Raw genomic sequence first — 19,859 nt, forward strand, 5'->3', positions numbered from 1 at the left:
ACCCCTAGCACGCTTTCCAAGAGTGTGTAAATTTGTGGGACTTACTGATCATGGTGGTGCCCCCTGCTAAGGCAGCCTTGGTCCCTTGGAAGAAGTCATCCACTGTGGTCATGCCTTTGTATGGCATCTGGAAGTGAGTGTGGACATCGATGCCTCCAGGGATCACCATCTTCCCATTGGCCTCGATAGTCTTCACTCCTCCAGGGACTATCAGATTGTCTCCAATTTGCCTGGTGAGACAGGGAAACAACCAGCAATTTAAAAGAAGGACTTCCAAGACAAACATGGTATTGTAAGGATTTTAAAAGTTGTAACCTATGTTTATCAAAGTAGTCTTTCCAAGTGATTAAGCTTTCCAGCTGAGCAATCTAGAAACAAATAATAAAACATTTTTTATTATAAGACAATGAATATGTGTTAACCAGCAAGACCTTGTTGTTTTTCTGTGTTATACATAGTAGTGTATATCTGTTAACCCCAATTCGTAATTTATCCCTTTCCCTCTTTCCCCTTTGGTAACGATAAGTTTGTTATCTGTCTGTGAGTCAGATTCTATTCTGTAAATAAGTTCATTTGAATCATTTTTTAGATTCCACATACAAGTGATATTATATGGTATTTGTCTTTCTCTGTCTGACTTACTTTGCTTAGTATGATAATCTCTAGCTCCATCCAGAAAACAATTTTTATAGACATAAAACAATCCAGTATGGTGTTTGGTGAGACCATGTGTCCTGGCTTAGTACTGTCACCCCAAGGGTTTGACTGTGGCTGCAATATAGGGGGTGTAATAAATATTTCAATAAATGTTTTTATTGTGTGCTTAGTCACTCAGTCATGTCTAACTCTTTCCAGCACCATGTACTGCAGCACACCAGGCTCCTCTATCCATGGGGATTCTCCAGGCAAGAGTACTGGAGTGGATTGCCATGCCCTCCTCCAGGGGATCTTCTCAACCCAGGGATCAAACCCAGGTCTCCCATATTGCAGGCAGATTCTTTACCATCTGAGCGACAGGAAAGCCCAAGAATACTGGAGTGGGTAGCCTATCCCTTCTCTAGGAGATCTTCCCGACCCAGGAATCAAACCAGGGCCTCCTGTATTGCAGGTAGATTCTTTACTAGCTGAGCTACCAGGGAAGCCCAGTGTTTTATTTTCATTTAGCTCTTTATTTAAGAGTCAGGAAGAACATTTGCAGAAGGATTGAACAGCTGTAAAATAATGAACTGTTAGAAGAGATTGAAGGAGATGGTAAAGAATCATTTTAAAAACAAGTGCATGAACTGTGCTATCTAAATGGGTTCGTCTGTGCTCCTAAGGACAAATGGAATATGTCTAGGGCATTCCCAAGTCCCTTCCCACTCCCAAGTCCATCCTTCCCTGATAGCTCATCTATCAATCACAACCGATGGCAGATTCTCAAAGAGGGTGCCAAAGATGCAAATGCCTACACCAGCTGCTTCTGTGTGGCCAGCAGCTCAGGAGAAGCTTCAAGCCAAGCAAGTGGACTGTGATAACCTCCACCAGACATAGCTTCACCCAAGAAGCTTCAGAGCATCTCAGGGAGGCAGAGAGGGGGAAACGGGTGGGGAGGAAGCCAATGAGCAGGCCAAGTGGATACTATACAAGACACGTGACAAATACAGCTACCCTTAGCACAATGTAACCTCATAGACCAACGGTGTTCAGCTCACATCCTTGATATAAACATCCAGTTAATTCCAGGCAGACTTAAGGCTCATGAGGATCTCCATTATTATGAACCATCTCCTACCTTACAACACATGTACCCGCTGCCAGTGGCATGAACACTTTCTGCTTTTGTTTATACCCAGCCAAGAAAGACATTCTCTTGGGGTGCTAAGAGTCTTCCACTGGTTTGACAAAATGTAAGTTCTACAACTAAAATTAAGCTTTCCGACATCCCTAAGATTTCACTCTTACCACATCACCACTGGGCCATTCCAGAGTCACCACAATTCAAAACACACTGTGGAAAAAATGCAGCCTTGCTGGTAATTCCATTCTAGTCCAGATACTGGCCAGTGTGTTCCCATTTCCCTCCCTCACTGATTCACCTCTCAGGGAACTGAGAACCAAGAGCAGGAAGAGTTGCCTCTTTTGGGTGTGTCTATGTAGGCACGTTTCCACCCACTTTTGACAACTGGTATTTAATACCCAGTCTCAAAGAGAAATGCTTTCCCCCACTTTTCTCCACTGAGCCAATCAAGGTCATATTAATCCTTGAAGGCTTAGCTTCCATCTCCCCTCCTTGGTCAAGTTTCTCCTGACAGCCAGGTCTAGTACTGAAGAGTGTGGCTCTGCCCTGCATGTGGGTTCCCCTGGATTCACCATCGTGGCTCTGCTAATGCTCACTTTATGATTTAGGCCAAGTAACTTAACCTCACCATGTCTCAATTCCTTCATCTGTAAGACGTAATTTTTTTTAAAAGCCTTCTTTATAGGTCTATTGTATAGATTAAATGTTAATCTGTGTTAAGCCCATAGAACCCTGTAAAGCACATAAAAATTCAATAAATATCAGCTGTCATAAAGTTATAACATTATAGTTATAATGTTCTAATCTCACACAGTCCTCTTGTTCCTCTGGATCTCATCTATTCTACTAATTTAATGCATGATATTGATATTATTGCACTTCCCCGGTAGCTCAGTGGTAAAGAATCCACCTGCCAATGCAGGAGATGTGGGTTCCATCCCTGAATTGGGAAGATTCCCTGGAGGAGGAAATGGCAAACCACTCCAGTATTCTTGCCTGGGAAATCCCACGGACAGAGGAGCCTGGCAGGCTACAGTCCATGGGGTCATTAAGAGTTGGATATGACTGAGTGACTGGGGACACACACACATATATTGATATTATTGGGTAACATCATATGCTTCGTATGGACAGACATATCATTTCCCCTAAAAGATTGTCAGGTCCCTGGGGGAAGAGAGTTGATTTGGTTTCCAATGACATCCTCCATGGCACGTGAAACAGTACAGGTCCATGGCCTGAGACAGCTGCTTTGCACACAGCAGGCACTCCAGCAGCCCTCACAGGCACACAACTCTGTAAAAACTAAAAGGAATTATTTGTTTCAAAGTTCTGTGGGTTAAGAAAGTTGCTGAAGATATATCAAATTATAGGATAAGATGAAAATCATGTTTATACACCCTTCTCTCCACCACCAACACACACGTTGGATGGTTAAATTCCTTCCATAATGTCCTTGGCAAGTGGCCTTCCGGTCTATTTTAATAGTGAAGACAAAGAAGATTCAGTTGATATATTCAACTATGGTAGTAGATGCCTGAATCACTGCACGAAGAAGGATTCAGGGCCTGTGTTTAAGGGTCAACCACGAAAAGTTCCATGATCAATTAATGAGCTCTGGAATGAAGAAGAAGCATGAGGCACTGAATTTTTTTTTTCTAACTCTGAAAATGTCTAAATGAGGGAACACATTTGCTCCAAAGAGAGCAGACTGCACATAATAATTTTTTAGTAAGAAAAAAATGCAAAATTAATTGTGGCTTATATCTTGAAGAAAGTATTTTTTACCATCAGTTGACTTGTCTAATAACACTAATTTTCCCACTTCTATTATGAAAATGTATGCAAATCAGCAAAGCTACTAAGTATGAACATCTTCATTCTTGCATTTGGTCATTCATTCAATGAATTAATATGTTGATCTTTAGCAAATTATTTACTCTCTCCATTCCTCTTTCTTCTCTATCCTCTGAAAAAGAAGGTAATAAGAGTACTTACTTCATTGAATTGCTGGCAGATTAAATGAGATGAGACCTGTAAAACATTTACTCTAATGCCTGGCACACACTATGATATATACTCAATAAAAGGCAGCTCTTACAAAAGTCTCTATGTATCAAGTACTGGGTTAGATGCTGTAGATACATTGAAGAACCCAAAATAGTGCTTGCTCTCAAGGGGGCCTAATAATGTCAGAATTGCTATGATTGATAAAAGCATGGGGTATTTTAAAAACTTATCAAGGGACTTCCCTGGTGATCCAGTGGTTAAGATTTTGCCTTCCAGTGCAGGTGGTGTGGGTTTAATCCCTCATTGGGGAGCTAAGATCCACATGCCTGAGAGCCAAAAAACCAAAGCATAAAACAGAAGCAATACCATAACAAATTCAATACAGACTTTTAAAAATGGCCCACATTAAAAAAAAAAAAATCTTAAAAAAAACTCATCAAAGGGAAAACTAGCCTAGATTTAGGGGCTGGTAAGGAATGTCCGCCCACAGAAAGGTTTATCTAAGCCAAGTTTTCAAAGTGATCTATAGTAAGATCTATAGTGATCTAAGCAAGTGATCTATAACCAGAATCTTAAAGCTAGCCAATGAAGCTGAATAATATAAAAATAAAACTGTATGAGGCCAGGGATGGCTCATCTGGTGTGGGCTGGATACACTAGTTCTAAACTATGTCTTATCAGTGTGGGGAAGCAGCCTGCTTTATGTGATGAAAGGCTATGTATAGGTCAAATCCTTTTTAAAAGATCACTATGCAAGGAAGTTGTACATAAAGGTTATCTGGCTATGCTGCTTTCAAGCATCCAATAGCAAACCATTCTGTAAAGTAATTACACATCCCTAAAGTGTCTACTGGGAAACCTGGCCTGACATGTTTGTCCCATCTGTGCACTGCCCAACCAAGTCCTACCTAAGTCAAGGTCCTGTTTAAATGCCGTCTCCACCTCAAAACCTTCGAAGTCCCTCCTAAGTCAAGGTTCAATTTAAATGCTCTCTTCACCTCAAAGCCTTCCTCTGAAAGGATTTCTCCATTCGTGCACTTCTAAATTACTTATTTTTACCTGAATTCTTTCGGTATTTATTATGGGGCTTCCATGGTAGCTCAGATAAAGAATGTGCCAGCATGCAGGAGACCTGGGTTCAATCCCTAGGTCAGGAAGATCCCCTAAAGAAGGGAATGGACCTATTATACTAGGCCTTATATTTTTAGGGTAATTGGTGGACTTTTTCAATGATCTTAAGGACAGTGGTCACATCAGCCACTTCTCCACAACACATAGAGCGCCCATCAGTGCAGCTTGCCCAAAGGGGCCTGTAGCATCATTTGGGTGACTGAATTCAGATCTGTCACTTCATCCATGCACCTAAGTGAACTACGGCTAGTTTAAAATCCAATTTTAAAGGGATTATCCAGACTGAAGGGCTAAATGAAAGATTCATTTTTAAGGAGAAGGAGAAATGAAATACACAGAAGCGCTGGTCTACTAAGCAAAAGAAGCAAGTTGCTTTCTGAGTCTCTAGTGAAGAAAGTTCAAAAGATGAAGCAAAGGGTCCTATATACATACTTTATTAAGCCATCTTCCATGTAAATATCAGCATAAAAGGATTGATCATCGTTGACAATTCTGCCTCCCTTGATCAGAAGACGGTCACTCTAGAAAAGAAGGAAAACAGGAGTCATTCTTACAGGTAGGATTTCAGAGAAGAGTGGTCTCCCAAGGTTCTCCCAAGTCCTTGTTTCAGCAGGAACCACTGTCTTAAGACGCCTGTGAGTTCAGTGTACTCAGTATTTGAGTGGCTGTGTCTCTTGGGGATCCAATCTTTCTTGTTTAACCATAACTCAAATTATTCTGAGTTTCACTTCTTTCTTCTGCAACCTATCACAGCCACTTAGAAACGTAGCTACTCTTTATATTATCCTTTTCCTGAAAGCACTAAATAACACTAAATAGGTAACATTTACCTCGGTGTCTAGCATCACGTCTGATGTTCTGTTGGCACTCAACAGTAAGTCTCAAAAACGGAACTTAGGGTCAGGCATACAATGAAATAGCCTTGAAAAGTCTTTATGATAGGGGGATCATGTTATAATTTGGGAGGCTTATATGTGCACACATATGCATACAAATTGTGGAATGTATAACTCAAGGAGGAGAAATTATGTGGGATTCATATACGAACTGAGTACCCTCAGTATACTGAGTACACTACACTCAGTATTTCTCACATTCTCTGAAATATATTTCTTTATTGCTTTTCGTATGAGAAAAGTCTTTTAAAAGTCATAACTAAATGAAAGCTGGGTAAGTGATCCAGCTGGAAACAAAGCACAGACATTGCGTGGTAATTAACAAAACACAAACATATATTTTATGTCTAAGTCAGGAGAGAAACAGATCACTGCCAGCTTTAGAGATCTCAGATTCCATTAAATGAATGGAGCTGAGATCACAACATGAAGGATGGACGTAGCTTTGCTGGGTTCATGTGGGAGAAGAGAATTCTTAGGAGCCTGGCTGAGGGGAACTGCAGCCTGGAAAACAATGGCGGGCTGTAGTTTGTTACAAATTCAACATACAGAGTTCAACTACACTCATCCATCCATCCACTCATCCACTCATCGTTCACACATCCACTCACTCAGCAAATAGGTAGCTAACCTTTTCTTATTAAATAGGTCGTAACGATGTGGCAGGGAATGAGCCACACCAGGTCCCTGGCTTGATGGAACTTAAAGCAGAAGTCCGGCAATAAAGTCACCAGAATAAGTAAAACAATGTAAAATTGTGTCAAGTATCACAAATAAAGGGGAATGGGGCTTTTTTTTTTGACCACCTTTGCTGTCACCCCTGTCCCCATTTTTTGGGCTTCCCAAGTGGTACCAGTGGTAAAGAACCCACTTGCCACTGCAGGTTAGACCTAAGAAACACCAGTTGGATCCCTGGGTGGGGAAGATTCCCTGGAGAAGTAAATGGCAACCCACTCCAGTATTCTTGGGGAATCCCATGGATAGAGGAGCCTGGCTGGTCACAGTCCATAGGGTCACACAGAGTCGGACACAACTGAAATGACTCAGCACAGCACGGCACAGGGCGTTTTAAAACAGAGGCTAGGAATGGAGGAGAACTGCAGACAGGGAACCGTGTGTGCAAAGGCCCTGCGGTGGGAGAAAAGTTGTATTCCTTTGAAAACCTGAAATAGATCAGTGTGAAGGGAACTCAGGGATCAAGGACGGACCTGATGAGGACAGGAGATGACACTGGTGAGACAGGGCTTTCAAAAGGGATCTAGGCTTTATGGAGGACACCCCACAAACAGGCTGACTTCTGGCTTCCGAAATCAAAGACTATGAGCAGGGCCAGAAGATGAGAACTGAAGCTAGGGCTCCACTGGGGATGTAGCCAATTATTGCTGAGTCTCTCCTGCTTCCAAGGTATTGCGTGAGAAGAAGCAATTTCATCATGCTGTACTGTTGCGAGAAGGACTTTTTTTAAAGATACACATCAATGAGATGTTGAGAAAAAACTTACACATGTGGCAAAGAAAATGAACTAATGAGGTCAAATACAAACTCCCACCACACAGTCTCCAAGCCCCTCATGAGCTGCCCTCTGTCAGTACGTCCACCCTCGTTTCTATCACGTGTTTTATCAATGTGTGTGTGCGTGTTAGTCGCTCAGTCGTGTCCAACTCTTTGCGGCCCCATGGATTGTAGCCCACCAGGCTCCGGGATTCTCTAGGCAAGAATACTGGAGTGGGTTGCCATGCCCTCCTCCAGGGGATCTTCCTGACCCAGGGATCATACCCTCATCTCTGGTGTCCCCCGAGTTGGCAGGCGGATTCTTTACCACTAGCTCTGCATATACGGCGGCAAATCAAAGCGTGTGCAGTTCTTGCCACTGAGGGCTCTCTGGCCACTAAGCCTTTGCAAAGCAGTTCTCTCTGCCATCTCCCATGTTCACCTGCCATTGGCAACCATCCTCTCTTCTGTTAAGTCTCAAAGGGTTTTTTCCCCAGGATGTAATACCTGACTTTCTAGCAAATTTTAGGTGTTCCCACTGCAGCTGAAACAATGATATTATTCCACAAGAATTGGTTTACTGTTTAATGGTCTCCTGGCTACGCCACAAGCTCCTGTGGGCTTAGAACTATGTGTCTTTTGATCTTTTTAGCTCATTTCCTGGGGCCCATCTCTTGTTGTTCACTCACTAAGTCGTGTCTGACTCTTTGTGACCCTATCTTAGACAGCTGGGACCCATCTTAGACAGCTGTTAAACGCTGGTCAAATAAATGGATGAAGGGTGGGACATAGGAGGGTGTATTATATCAGAAGAATAGAAAGGCCGTCTGAGTCAGAAAATTATGTGAAATGGTCAGAATATTGGGCTTTTAAGGAAAAACATTTTAATTGAAGGCTATTGTAATCTACTGTTTTAACAGTAATTGCAAAATTATATGAGGCACTCCTACGACTGTGCTTCCCAAACGAGGGTGCACATTAGAAAAATATAGATTTCCAGGTCCTGCTCTAGGTCAACAAATCTGTATTTGATAAGCTCTATAAATGGCTCTTAGGCAGCCATCAGCCAGCCCAGTACCAAGTCACACCGCAGACACAGTTTATGCGTCTGTGAAGGTGACAGAAGCTTCTCCAGCAGGAGTTGCACACTAACAATAATCTTGGTAACTTTAAGAGTTCCCTCTCACAGCTCAGTGCTTTTCTGATATTCTTTATCTTTCTAGCAAAGAGCTGAAATAAGCTGGTTGGGGGAAAGGAGCCAGTTACTGCCTAAACTAAGCCCTGCCATGAAATATGACCATCCTCTCCTGCCTGGGGACATCCAGTCCTGAGCCACTGGGGATCATCACTTTTTTCAGTAAGCATCAAATCTCAAAAGGGGGCAAAAGCTATCCCAAGCACCTTGTACATCAGAGGGGATAGGGAGAGGTGACCCAAGTGGAATTAACATCACTGAGATGGCATCATTCAAAACTGTTCAAATGCTACTGAAATAATTTTGACCTAATCATCAAAAATCTAAATGAGCACAAAATGAAGTGGGGACCTTGCACAGGTTTCAGATATGGGGATAATAAAACCCCTGCTTTATTTATATAGTATTATTATTTGTTTTTTATCATGGAGAGCAGAAGTATCAAAACCACAACTCACAGTGCTCAAGCAAATGCTGTTCCTGGGGTCCTCAGCTTGTCCCCCAAACTTTTAATAAAGTGGTTAATGCATGCGTGCATGTGCGCTAAGTCACTTCAGTTGTGTCTGACTCGTTGTGACCCTAGAACTGTAGCCCACCAGGCTCCTCTGTCCATGGGATTCTCCAGACAAGAATACTGGAGTGGGTTGCCAAACCCTTCTCCAGGGGATCTTCCTGACTTAGGGATCGAACCTGCATCTCTTATGTCTCCTGCATTGGCAGGCGGGAGCAAACCAATGTTTCTCATGCATTAACACCTATAAGGAATGATGGCCCTTCTTGAGCACGTGGGAATAACCCGGAGGGTGTTTGGAACCCAAGATGAAGCTAATTAGAGACTGAAGCACCAAACGCTGTGGCTGCCTCAGGTGCTGCACGGCCACCAGGACTCAATGCAGCCCACCCTTATAGCCCAGCCAGGTTCCAGGTGTGCCAGCTGCCAAGCTTGAGCTCCATGGGGTTCTCCCAGTACTGGGAGAATCAGGCTGACTACCTAATCAGGTTTGTGATCTTGAGTTAGCACTTAACCTCTCAGCACCCCAGCTGTATTAGCTCACAGTGGTAATATTAATAACACCAGGCTCACCTCACAGGGTGGCTGCCAGCATGCAATAAATGGTATGAAGGGGGGAAAGTGTGTGTGTGTACAAGTATAAATAAAATATCTAACATGCTAACACGTAGTAAATACCTGCAAATACTAGTTCCGTTTATTCTACTCATTATTCACAGTACTTTAAATTTTAATAAAATGCTTTGAATTAAGAAACTTATGGGGGAGGGACTATTGTTCCCATTTTCTAAATGGAAGATCTACACAGAGAGATAGATGACTTTCTCCAAGTGACAGAGTTGATTAGTTGCAGTTGGAAGCAAATCCAGGTCTTCCATCTCTTGGCTCCTGACTGCTTTCCACCTGAGGCTACTGCACCAATAATCAATCTGTAAACCTTATGCCAAGTGGCTCTTTCTGACAGGCCTGTCCTCTCTGATACTGAATGTGACAGGTTCCGTGCAGGAACGCTTTCTTTGTGATAGGAAACTTCAGGAATCAAATCACTTGTAAGCCACTCCTTATAAAATCAGCGCATCAGACCTGTTCCTTATGGCCTAAATGTGTTTGTGTGTGTGTGTGTGTTTTTTTAAATTTCGGTGTATAGTTGCTTTACAATATTGTATTAGTTTCTGCTATATAGCAAAGTAAATCAGCCATACATATACATACATCCTCTCTTTTTTGGATTTTATTCCATTCCGGTTACCACAGAGCATTGTGTAGAGTTCCCTGTGCTATATAGTAGGTTCTCATTAGTTACTTTTATTATGTACTGTGCTTAGTTGCTCAGTCATGTCCGACTCTTTGCAACCCCATGGACTGTAGCCCACCAGGCTCCTCTGTCCCTGGGATTCTCCGGGCAAGAATACTGGAGTGGGTTGCCATGCCGTTCTCTGGGGGATCTTCCCAACCCGGGATCGAACCCAGGTCTCCTGCACTGCAGGCGGATTCTTTACTGTCTAAACCACCAGAGAAGCCCAAGAATATTGGAATGGGTTAGCCTATCCCTTCTCCAGGGGAACTTCTCAACCCAGGAATTGAACTGTGGGCTCCTGCATTGCAGGCAGATTCTTTACCAGCTGAGCTACCAGGGAAGCCATCATCTATATTATACACAGTATCACTAGTGCATATATGTCAATCCCAATCTCCCAATTAATGCATTTTACAGAGACACCTGATTTACTATCCAGGATAGCAGAGGCCCTTGACATTTGCTAAAGTCCAACTTTTTATGATTAGAAAAATCAACTATAAAAAATTAAGAGTTTGTGAGGAAAAAGGGAGAGAAGAGAGACAGAGAGAAAAAAGAAGAAGGAAGGGAGAGAGAAAGACAGAGGTGCAGAGGGAGGAAGGGGGAGAAAGAGAGGGAAGGGAGGAGAAAGAAAACCCACAAGCAAATGCTGTTAACAATGGCCATGATTCCAACTAGACTAGAGAATGCAAGGACAGAATCTTGAACTCAAGCTGGCTGGGGATGCTGGCTCCCATTTCAGTATTCCTCACCTAGTATTCAACTTGAAGGACTTAAATTACCACCTCCATCTGAGCTAATATGAATATGTTTCCCAGAGAAACCAGAGCCCTCCATGGATTTCTTCCCAGGCAATAAAGTCAGCCCCGGAACAGTACTTAGGACACATCTGTTCTCTACTCTGCAGACATTCCAGCAGCTCAGAATAAAAACTCTAGTCAGAGGAAGGAGAGAAAAAAAGAGAGGATATAAACTGGAGATGGAATCTTCTACAGTCAAATCTTTTATTACCTGTGTTCAAATCACAAAGCATAGACTCCGACCCTCAGTGGGGACTCAAGATCCTTTTAAGTCCAGATGAAGGCACAGGTGGTTATTTAAAATAAAATCCCATCTGGATAATTAGATTTGACTCCCTAAAAACACTCCCACTCTTAAGAATAAACAGGATGGATAGACTACACAGATGAAATCTTGTTGCTTTTCTTTCCTAAAGCAGCATCATTTAAAGAAGACAGAGTGAAGGCTTTCTAAGACAGTCCTGGTTGGCTCACTGTGGGATTCAGAAAAAGGTACTGACAAGGCTCCCAGGAGAGCAGCCTTCTCAACCCACCTCTGCTGTTGAATATGCAACCTTGGGTGAGGAGTTTGACTTCTCAAAGAAACACTACCTGTGTTTGGATGCATGACTTCACCTCTCTAGGCTTCAGTTACCTCATCTGTGAAATGGGAGACAATGACCACTTTCTCTGAGGGTGCTGGTTAGGATGATGGTGAGTCTCTGCTTGGCAAGGTATGGATCTTAGTACATGGGAGTTGCTATCATGGTTATTCTTTCTTCCAATCATAATGGCTGCCATACAGTGCCCTGCTCATAAACACTCTAGAAGAACTGAACCAACACTCTGTTCATCAAAATCTAACAGGCCTTTCCATAAAGGGAATTCAGAGACGCCAGTCCGCAGCCAACCCCCAGCAACTGTTCTCAGCTCCTGCCACCAGCAGCCAAGGTCAGCCAAAACGTCTCTGTTTACACCCACCCGCAAAGGGCAGGTTCCCACGGCCCCTCCAGGTCATTCTTCATTTGGAAATAAGGCTCCGTGAGCAGATAACAATCTTCATGCCCTCCTCCTTCAAGAATGCAGAGTGGGTGGCGGGGTCTGAAACCTGCCCCCAAACTCGCTCTCCGTGCCCAATGCATGGATCAGTTTCCAGGCCCCTCAGTGACCAACATGCCATGGAGACAGAGAGACAGAGTGAGGCCAGGGAGAAAAGAAGACTTCCTGGAGGGCAATGCAGCCTCTTGGCTGAGTCTTTACTGAAGCTGGGGGCAGTTATACAGGGCTGGCTCTTCCAAAACTCTGAACTGCTACAGGTGAATCTCAAGAACATTCCTCCAGGACATCACTGGTGGTCCAGTGGTTAAGACTCTGCGATTCCAGAGCAGGGGACATGGGTTCAATCCCAGGTCAGGGAACCAAGATCCCACATGCCACATGGCATTGCAAAAAAAAAAAAAGAAAAGAAAAGAAAAAGAAATACCTCCTTTCTCTCATCACCCAAATATACTTATGACCAAGTGTGCACCATGGAAGCTAAGAGGGGGCATCCCCTTCAGGACATAGCCCAGTACACACAATGCATAACGAACAGCAAGCACTGCTTTCACTTTCTTTAAAGAGCTCGATTTGGCCCTGGAGGGCCACCCATAAGGTGGAGGAAGCAGTGGCCAAGGGCAGGATTAACCAGGGCAGGGTGGCGGCCCGTCTTCTGAACCAGAACATCAAAGCCAGCTGTGAGCATTACTCCCCCTACAAGTCCATGTTCACCATTTTGAAGACATGGTTATCAAAGGGCCAGACAAGTGATGGGGCTGCCTGGGTCAGACTGGAGTGGCAGAATGAACTGTGGATGGCATCTTAATCCCAGCCCCCGATAACGCTCTCCCAATCTTGAACAGGGTCCCAGACACGGATAAGCACGAGTGGAAAACCTGGCCAGGAACCAGAGGACGACAAGGGGAGGGATGACCCAGCGATGAACAGAAGGAGCCACAAAGTCATCCTACTCTCAAGCAGGAAGGTCAGCAGGGCTTGTGAAGCCCAAACCTCAGTTCCCACTGTGTATTTTCAAGACACTGGACAGATCCTGGTACAAACTGTACTGTTATTTACTTAATATTATCCTGAAATAAATGTATTTTAAAAGTAAACACTGTCTCACTCCCATAAATTCTAAGCTAGTATCACTCACCAAAAATAGTAAACCTAGGAATGAACACAATAAAAACCTCATGAAATTTTGGCTACATTCTGCCGTCCTCAAAGGATTTTGAAGGATGAGCTTCAGATCTGTGACCCCTGTTAAAAGGTAGATTACCCAGAGTTGGGGTGGCAGGGAGGGTGTTCAAGATAAATCAGCTCTACCTGAAGACTTTTCCCTTCATCTGCTCAGAAGGTTGGGAAAAGAATTAGAAAGGAGACAAAATTTCTCTCTATGTGGTTCAATGTTATTGAATGCCCTCTTTCAGAATCACCTAAAACGACGTGATATAACTGCAGGACCACCATCCCTGCTCTTGAAACAAGGAGCTACATGGGTCACCATGGGTTGGTTTGTCAGAAGTAAGAGCAGTGCCCAAAGCAGAGTCACAGGGATGTCCCAGACACTGGGCAGCAGAGCAGAGGGAGGAGGGTACTGGGGATTATGGAGGCTCACTGGGTCAAAAGGTTAGGGAGGAGGGAGAGGGGCAGGGTAGAGTAAATCTGAAGCGAGGAGAAGCGTGCCTCATCAGAAAATAGGATGTGCCAAGTCTGGGCACAAGAGAAAAACGTGGTCCATCCTCAGCTGGGCTTAGGGAAGAGGAAAACGGAAAGCCTGCCGTCTGGATGGAAACCAGCCCTAATCGCAGTTCTCAGAGCCATCCAGAACTGCAGCAGTGACCAAGGGAGTCTGGAAGCCAAAGCTGTTGTTGGCATCTCTGCTACTGACTCACTGTGTGATTTTAGGCAAGTGACTCAATGGATCCATCTCTGGGCCTCAGCGTCTCCGGATGAGTGAAAGGTCCATTTGTATATTTGTAAAATACAGGTAACTGCCTACCTCCCAGGGCTACTGTGAGAATTAAATATGATGATGTAGTGTTGGGCACTTATAGAAAAGGCTCCATGAGTGGCAGGCATTAAAAATATTTCTACTAATATCTCTATTGTGCTACCACCTGTATTTTATTGCTCTGATTATGGACATGTCCAATTAAAGGCAAATCTAAATTGCAGTACAAATGTAAGGTTGCTACTACTATTAGATATAAAGCACCTGAGAAACACATTGCATCGCTCAGGACAGAGATTGACAAAAAGTCAATAGTTTAGAGACAATTCCTGGCCAAGTTTGGTCTGGATTTATATGAGAGTTTTGTGTTTTGTTTGCTATTTGGGTTTTTTCCTGTTTGTTTCATTTGTGTGGCATTGTTCTTTGAGGCCTCAAATCCACGAGCTATGGAGGAAAGCTCCATATCCATATTGAGACTAGAAAACCGGGGTCCAGCTACGTTCAAACAGCAGACTGTGTCCCCTCGGCCAACAGCCTGTGCGAGAGCCAAATGCCTCGTTCATCAGGAAGGAGGGCCTGAAATTTCAACCAGGCCTTGATTCTAGGGATAAGCAGTGTTAATAATTCATTCCTGAAATGTACACTTGTGTGACCACTGGGTGTGAAGATGCTACATTAGATGTGCGGAAGGGCAATTCTGATCAGAGCGGGTGAAGTGTAATTTGTAACCAGCATTTACTGAAAAGTTCCAACATGCCAGAAACTCTTACAAGCTTTATGTACATTTTGTTCACTTACTCCTCCGTGAAATGAATTATCTGCTCTTCTCCCCACTGAGTTGAACACACGGCATCCTGGGGCGGGGGAGGAATGGCGCAGGGTCTGGTGTCACAGAACCAGTCACTGTGAGCACCAAATATATCAATGCAAGAAACGCATTTCAGGGAGGAAACTGTAGAAATGGGTGGCGTCCTTGATACTTCGTATCAGGGTGATGCAAACAACGACCGGCTCTGGGTTTCACCTTTATCCCATGGGTCCTGGGGAGCTCAAGAAGGAGTTTGAGAAAATGAGTGAAATACAGCCCCAGAGTTTGAAAGAAAATCTGACAGAATGAACATGCCGGAGATAAAGGAAGGAACTAGTTAGAAAGTAATAGCAAATGACAAGGGGGAAAAAAAGGAAGATCTTTATTGCTCAGGATGCCAGGACAGAGATGGAAGACTCAGAGTGGATTATTAAAGAGCGTTTAACAAAGGGATTATTTAACAAAGCATGGGCAGGCTTTAGGGAGATTAAATGGATGGGCAGCCCCCAGGGCCCACCAACTGCAGGGAGTCACACCATCCCCAGGCCCAATGAGGCCAGAGGAGTGATCACCGAAGTCAAAGTGGGGTCAGATATACGGAGAGGGCGCTGCCTGGAGATGTGACCTGCAGCAGGGGCACACCGCCACTCCACAGTAACCCAGCAGCACGGAGTCAGGGCGAAATACCCTGACTTCACTGTCCACCCTCCCTCAACACCGAGTGGCACCACGTGAACTAAATCCAACCCGGAGCCCAAGGGCAAAGGACCTACTGGTGCAGCCCAGACAGGTCCAGGGCATGGAGCAAGACAGAAAATCTGGGAGAGGCAGCTGGAGAGGCAGACAGAAAACATCCAGTCCAGCCCCTGAATAGCCAACCATGGGACATGATTTAATAAACTGAACACAGTCACACTGTGGATTATGACGCAGATACTTTTAAACAGGTTAAATTTAATCCTGAACTGAAGCAATACCTAACATAAGTACATTTCAATGTGTGAAATACGATACTGTTCTTGCAAAAGCCAACAAATATACTACATGTAAATATGTTTATTACGTTTCTATGTGAGCAGCAGAAAGGTCTGGAGGGATGCACATCAAATCTTCGACATTAGGAATCAAGAGACAGGGAGTCAAAGGGCGGAGGTAGAGAAACGTTTTTTCCCTCTTTTTCCTCTATTTATACATTATTTCACTAGTTGCACAATACGTATGTCATTTTATAACTTTCAAAAGTGATTTAATACAGAAAATTATACAAAAGAAAAGAGAACAGGGAGTTTGCTGTGCTCCAGGTGATAGGAAGAGCATCGTTCAGAACACATATGGTACACTTCGGAGAAAAGCTGGGATCTGCTTCGCAAGGAAGGGTAATAGAAAGTGATGCATCACTATTTACAGCAGTCAGGAAGCAACCTAAATGCCCACTGACAGATGAATGGATAAAGATGTGGTACGTATATATACAACGGAACAACATTCAGCTATCAAAAAGAATGAAATAATGCCATTTGCAACATCATGGATGGACCTAGAGACTGTCATACTAACTGAAGTAAAGGCAGAGAAAGACGAACACCATATGATATCACTCATATGTGGAATCTAAAAAAATGACATAAATGAACTTATTTACAAAACAGACACAGACTCACAGACGTAGAGGACAAGCTCATTGCTACGAAAGGAGAAAGGGGTGGGGGACAGATGGGAGTTTGGGATTAGCAGATACAACTACTATATATACAAGAGATAAACAACAAGGTCTTAATGGACAGCACAGGGAACTATACTCAATATCTTGTAATAAACTATAATGGAAAATAATCTGAAAAATAATATATGTGTGTGTGTGTGTGTGTTTACGCGGGTGTGTCTGAATCACTTTACTGATACCTACAACTAACACAACATTGTAAATTAACTACATTTTGATAGACAGACAGATAAACAAATAGGAAGTGATGTGCCAAAGGTGAAGGACACGTCAAGGCAAGTTTGTCAGAAAGAACCAATTAATAAAAATGGAGAGCTGAAAGGAGAGTCATGAAGTTGGGGTGCAAGAACATGAAGAATAATTTTGAGGCGCTGTCAGTCACACACCAAATAGGAAGGAAAAGGGACCTGAGATTTAAGAGACTGGTCAGAAGCTGATGGCTGGAATCGAGTTAACTCCACACTGAGATGGCTATACGAACTGAATGGGAATGAAGGGCAGTCCAGCTCCTGAAATGGGAGTCAGGACCTGGATTCCGGCCCCAGCTCTGCGACGCTGAGCAAAGCACTTAGCCTCTCGGGGCTGCTGTCCGCTGAATGGGACCCATTTCCCTCTTTTAGAGCAGTTCTCTCTCCACTTTGATCACGGGCATCTGGCAGCCGGCTTTGACTGGGTCTTTGGACTGACAGGGAAGCCTAGTGAATCCCCACCCTATTGCTTCTCAGAAACAAACACCTCTTTCAGTAAAGCTGAAAGCCAGCCAAAATGCAATTCCAAGAGGAGCAATCATGCTTGGGTCTTGGAATGTGTGAGCAGCACCTGCAAATGACAGGCAATTGTTCCCCATCTATTTGTGGAGGCTACGGGGATTCTCCTCCAGGTCTGACCCTGTACTTCTAAAACTGGCGGGGGCTGCCTGGTGATTGGGTTGCAAGCACACAACCACTGGCTTCTGCAGCTTTGTAAAACTGGCCCAAGGCGGATGTGTCAAGAATGTACAGCTACCGCGTTGTAGCTCACACCACGCTGCCGTGGAAAGGGCCCTTGGAGAGAGAGTGTGGGAGGGAGGTGCTGAGATGCTCCCAGTTTGCTCTGTCGTGAAGTCCAGGTGGTGAGTCAGTGCCAGGGCAGCTCAATGGAACGATGAAAATGAGAAGAGCTTTGGAGTCACAGCCCTGGCTGTAAAATGAGGGGAATGATATCTGTCCCAAAGGACTAAGGTCAGAAGTCTAGCCCAAATCCCAGTGCATAGTAGGTGCTCAAGAAATGCATGTTTCTTTAAAAGATGAACTCAGGAGGAAAGGGAGGAGCAAGGAACTATGGCTGCCGTGGTAGCTCTTTTCGGTGGGCTAGGGAAGAGAAAGTTTACGCGTTTCCCAACGGCTTTTGTCTGCCTCACCAATCCCGGGACTCGTGCAGTGCTGTGGAGAAGTTGTTCACAATATAAACAGGTAACCAGCAGTGAGGACCTGCCTATTCCAATGGAAAATCCTTATAAGGAGCCTCTGAAAAAATGTATCTTGTGTGAAAAACGTGTAGATTATAAGAATGTACAGCTTTTATCCCAGTTTATTTCTCCATTTACTGGATGCATTTATGGAAGGCACATAACAGGTCTTTGTGGGAAGAAACAAAAAGAAATCACAAAAGCAATTAAGAGAGCTCAAATATTGGGGTTTATGCCAGTTACCTATAAGGATCCTGCCTATCTCAAAGACCCTAAAGTTTGTAACATCAAATATAGGGAGTAAATTATATAAAGTTATCATCAATAAACGTATTTTGCAATAAAAAAAAAATAAATAAAAGATGAACTCAGATCTCAGGTCAATGTCTCTCAGCTGGATGACTACCCACTTTTGTCTCTATCTTTGAAAAGTAGCCTGACTTTCCACCTCTTTTTAGTTAACATATATGTCTTAACTACCTTCCTATCAGAACCCAAACACACTTCCTTAGAAGTGTGGGAAACCAGGGGGATGAGGCACTTTCTCTTTTTTCCTGGCTCTTTCTTGACACAAGAAGATGACAATGGTGATGACTGACTCTCTGGGTCGGGCCTTCTGACTGCCTAGGAACCTGCAAACCCACAGCTCTGCTTTCATTTGATCAATAGGAGGTTAAGCACTATTTCTGACTCTTTGACTATTTTTGAAGCCCCAAACTTCTCCAAGTTCTATTGACAGAGAAAACTGCAGACACTCCTGAAAACAAAGACTTCAAGAGATCAGGCAGACCTTGAATGAAATGAAACTTTGAAATAAATACACAGGCACCACTTGAGGCACCACTTCAAAATGACCAGAACTCAAAAATGAGATGAGTAGGCAGTTAATACTATAAAAAAAGGATTCTTCACCTTCAAGGTAGATCCAAGGCTTACCCAAAAGGAACCTCCTAGAATATACTCAAGACTGCTTTCTATTTGGAAATGCCATGCTGACATTACCAGAACTGATTCTCTGTGCCTGGGGGGCCACCAACTTCATCCCTACCTGTGAAGCCATGAGTTACAAGCTTCTCTTCCCAGTGGTCACTAGCTCACATTCTGTGATTCTAACACCAGAGAACAGCCTTCTTTGGAATAGTTCCACACTAGTCCATTCTTCTATGACATGTCTCTGCTCAGGAATGTTTCCAAAAGTGCCTGGGCTGCTGAACTTTACAGTTGCAGGTATCTTCTGCATACTAGAGTAAGAGGTACATTGTGACATGTATTAAATTGTGTCTAAAAAGTAGCATAAGTTATAACTTTTGTGAATCTTTACAAGTCATCTCAGAAGCAGCAGGTTTTCATCTATGTTAGGACTTGTGTCCATTATCCCAAGTCTTTTCATCTTTCATTGATCACTTCATATACTTGAGATTAGACCATGAGACAGATAGTTTAGCGGTCTTTTTCTTAAATTTTTAATTCTTTAATTGAAGTATAATTGATTCAAAATATTGAGTTAGTTTTGGGCATGCAGCATAAGTGATTCACTTTGCTACACAGCAGAAAACAACACAATATAACGTGCAACTATACACAAATAAAAGGTTTTTTTTTAAGATGTGGTACATTTATTCAATGGAATATTAGTCAGCCTTAAAGGAATGAAATATTGTCATTTGGAGCAACACGGATGGACCTAGAAAATATTATGCTTAGTGAAATAAGTCAGAGAAAGATAAATATTAGATGATATCACTTATAGAACCTAAAAAATAATACAAATGCATCTATATAAAAACAGAAGCAGA

At 43.3% G+C, this 19,859-nt stretch overlaps 2 protein-coding genes across 6 annotated transcripts in view; one reads left to right on the forward strand and one right to left on the reverse strand.

Moving 5' to 3' along the window:
• DPYSL3 (dihydropyrimidinase like 3) overlaps positions 1 to 19,859 on the reverse strand; it is a 114,851-nt gene that overhangs the window by 33,880 nt on the left and 61,112 nt on the right. For all 5 annotated transcript variants that reach the window (XM_069592352.1, XM_069592355.1, XM_069592354.1 and 2 more), the window contains 2 exons: positions 5,354 to 5,442; positions 46 to 230 (listed from right to left, as the gene is read on the reverse strand). In XM_069592352.1, the coding sequence (XP_069448453.1) occupies positions 46 to 230; positions 5,354 to 5,442 (274 nt within the window). The remainder of the gene's footprint in view (positions 1 to 45; positions 231 to 5,353; positions 5,443 to 19,859) is intronic.
• Positions 17,918 to 18,424, forward strand: LOC138931544 (small ribosomal subunit protein bS18m). The gene has a single exon (XM_070292427.1). It carries the CDS (start codon positions 17,936 to 17,938, stop codon positions 18,365 to 18,367), a length of 432 nt encoding a protein of 143 aa, XP_070148528.1. The 5' UTR covers positions 17,918 to 17,935; the 3' UTR covers positions 18,368 to 18,424.

The sequence above is a fragment of the Ovis canadensis genome, chromosome 5 (genome assembly GCF_042477335.2).
Source record: "Ovis canadensis isolate MfBH-ARS-UI-01 breed Bighorn chromosome 5, ARS-UI_OviCan_v2, whole genome shotgun sequence".
NCBI lineage: Eukaryota > Metazoa > Chordata > Mammalia > Artiodactyla > Bovidae > Ovis > Ovis canadensis.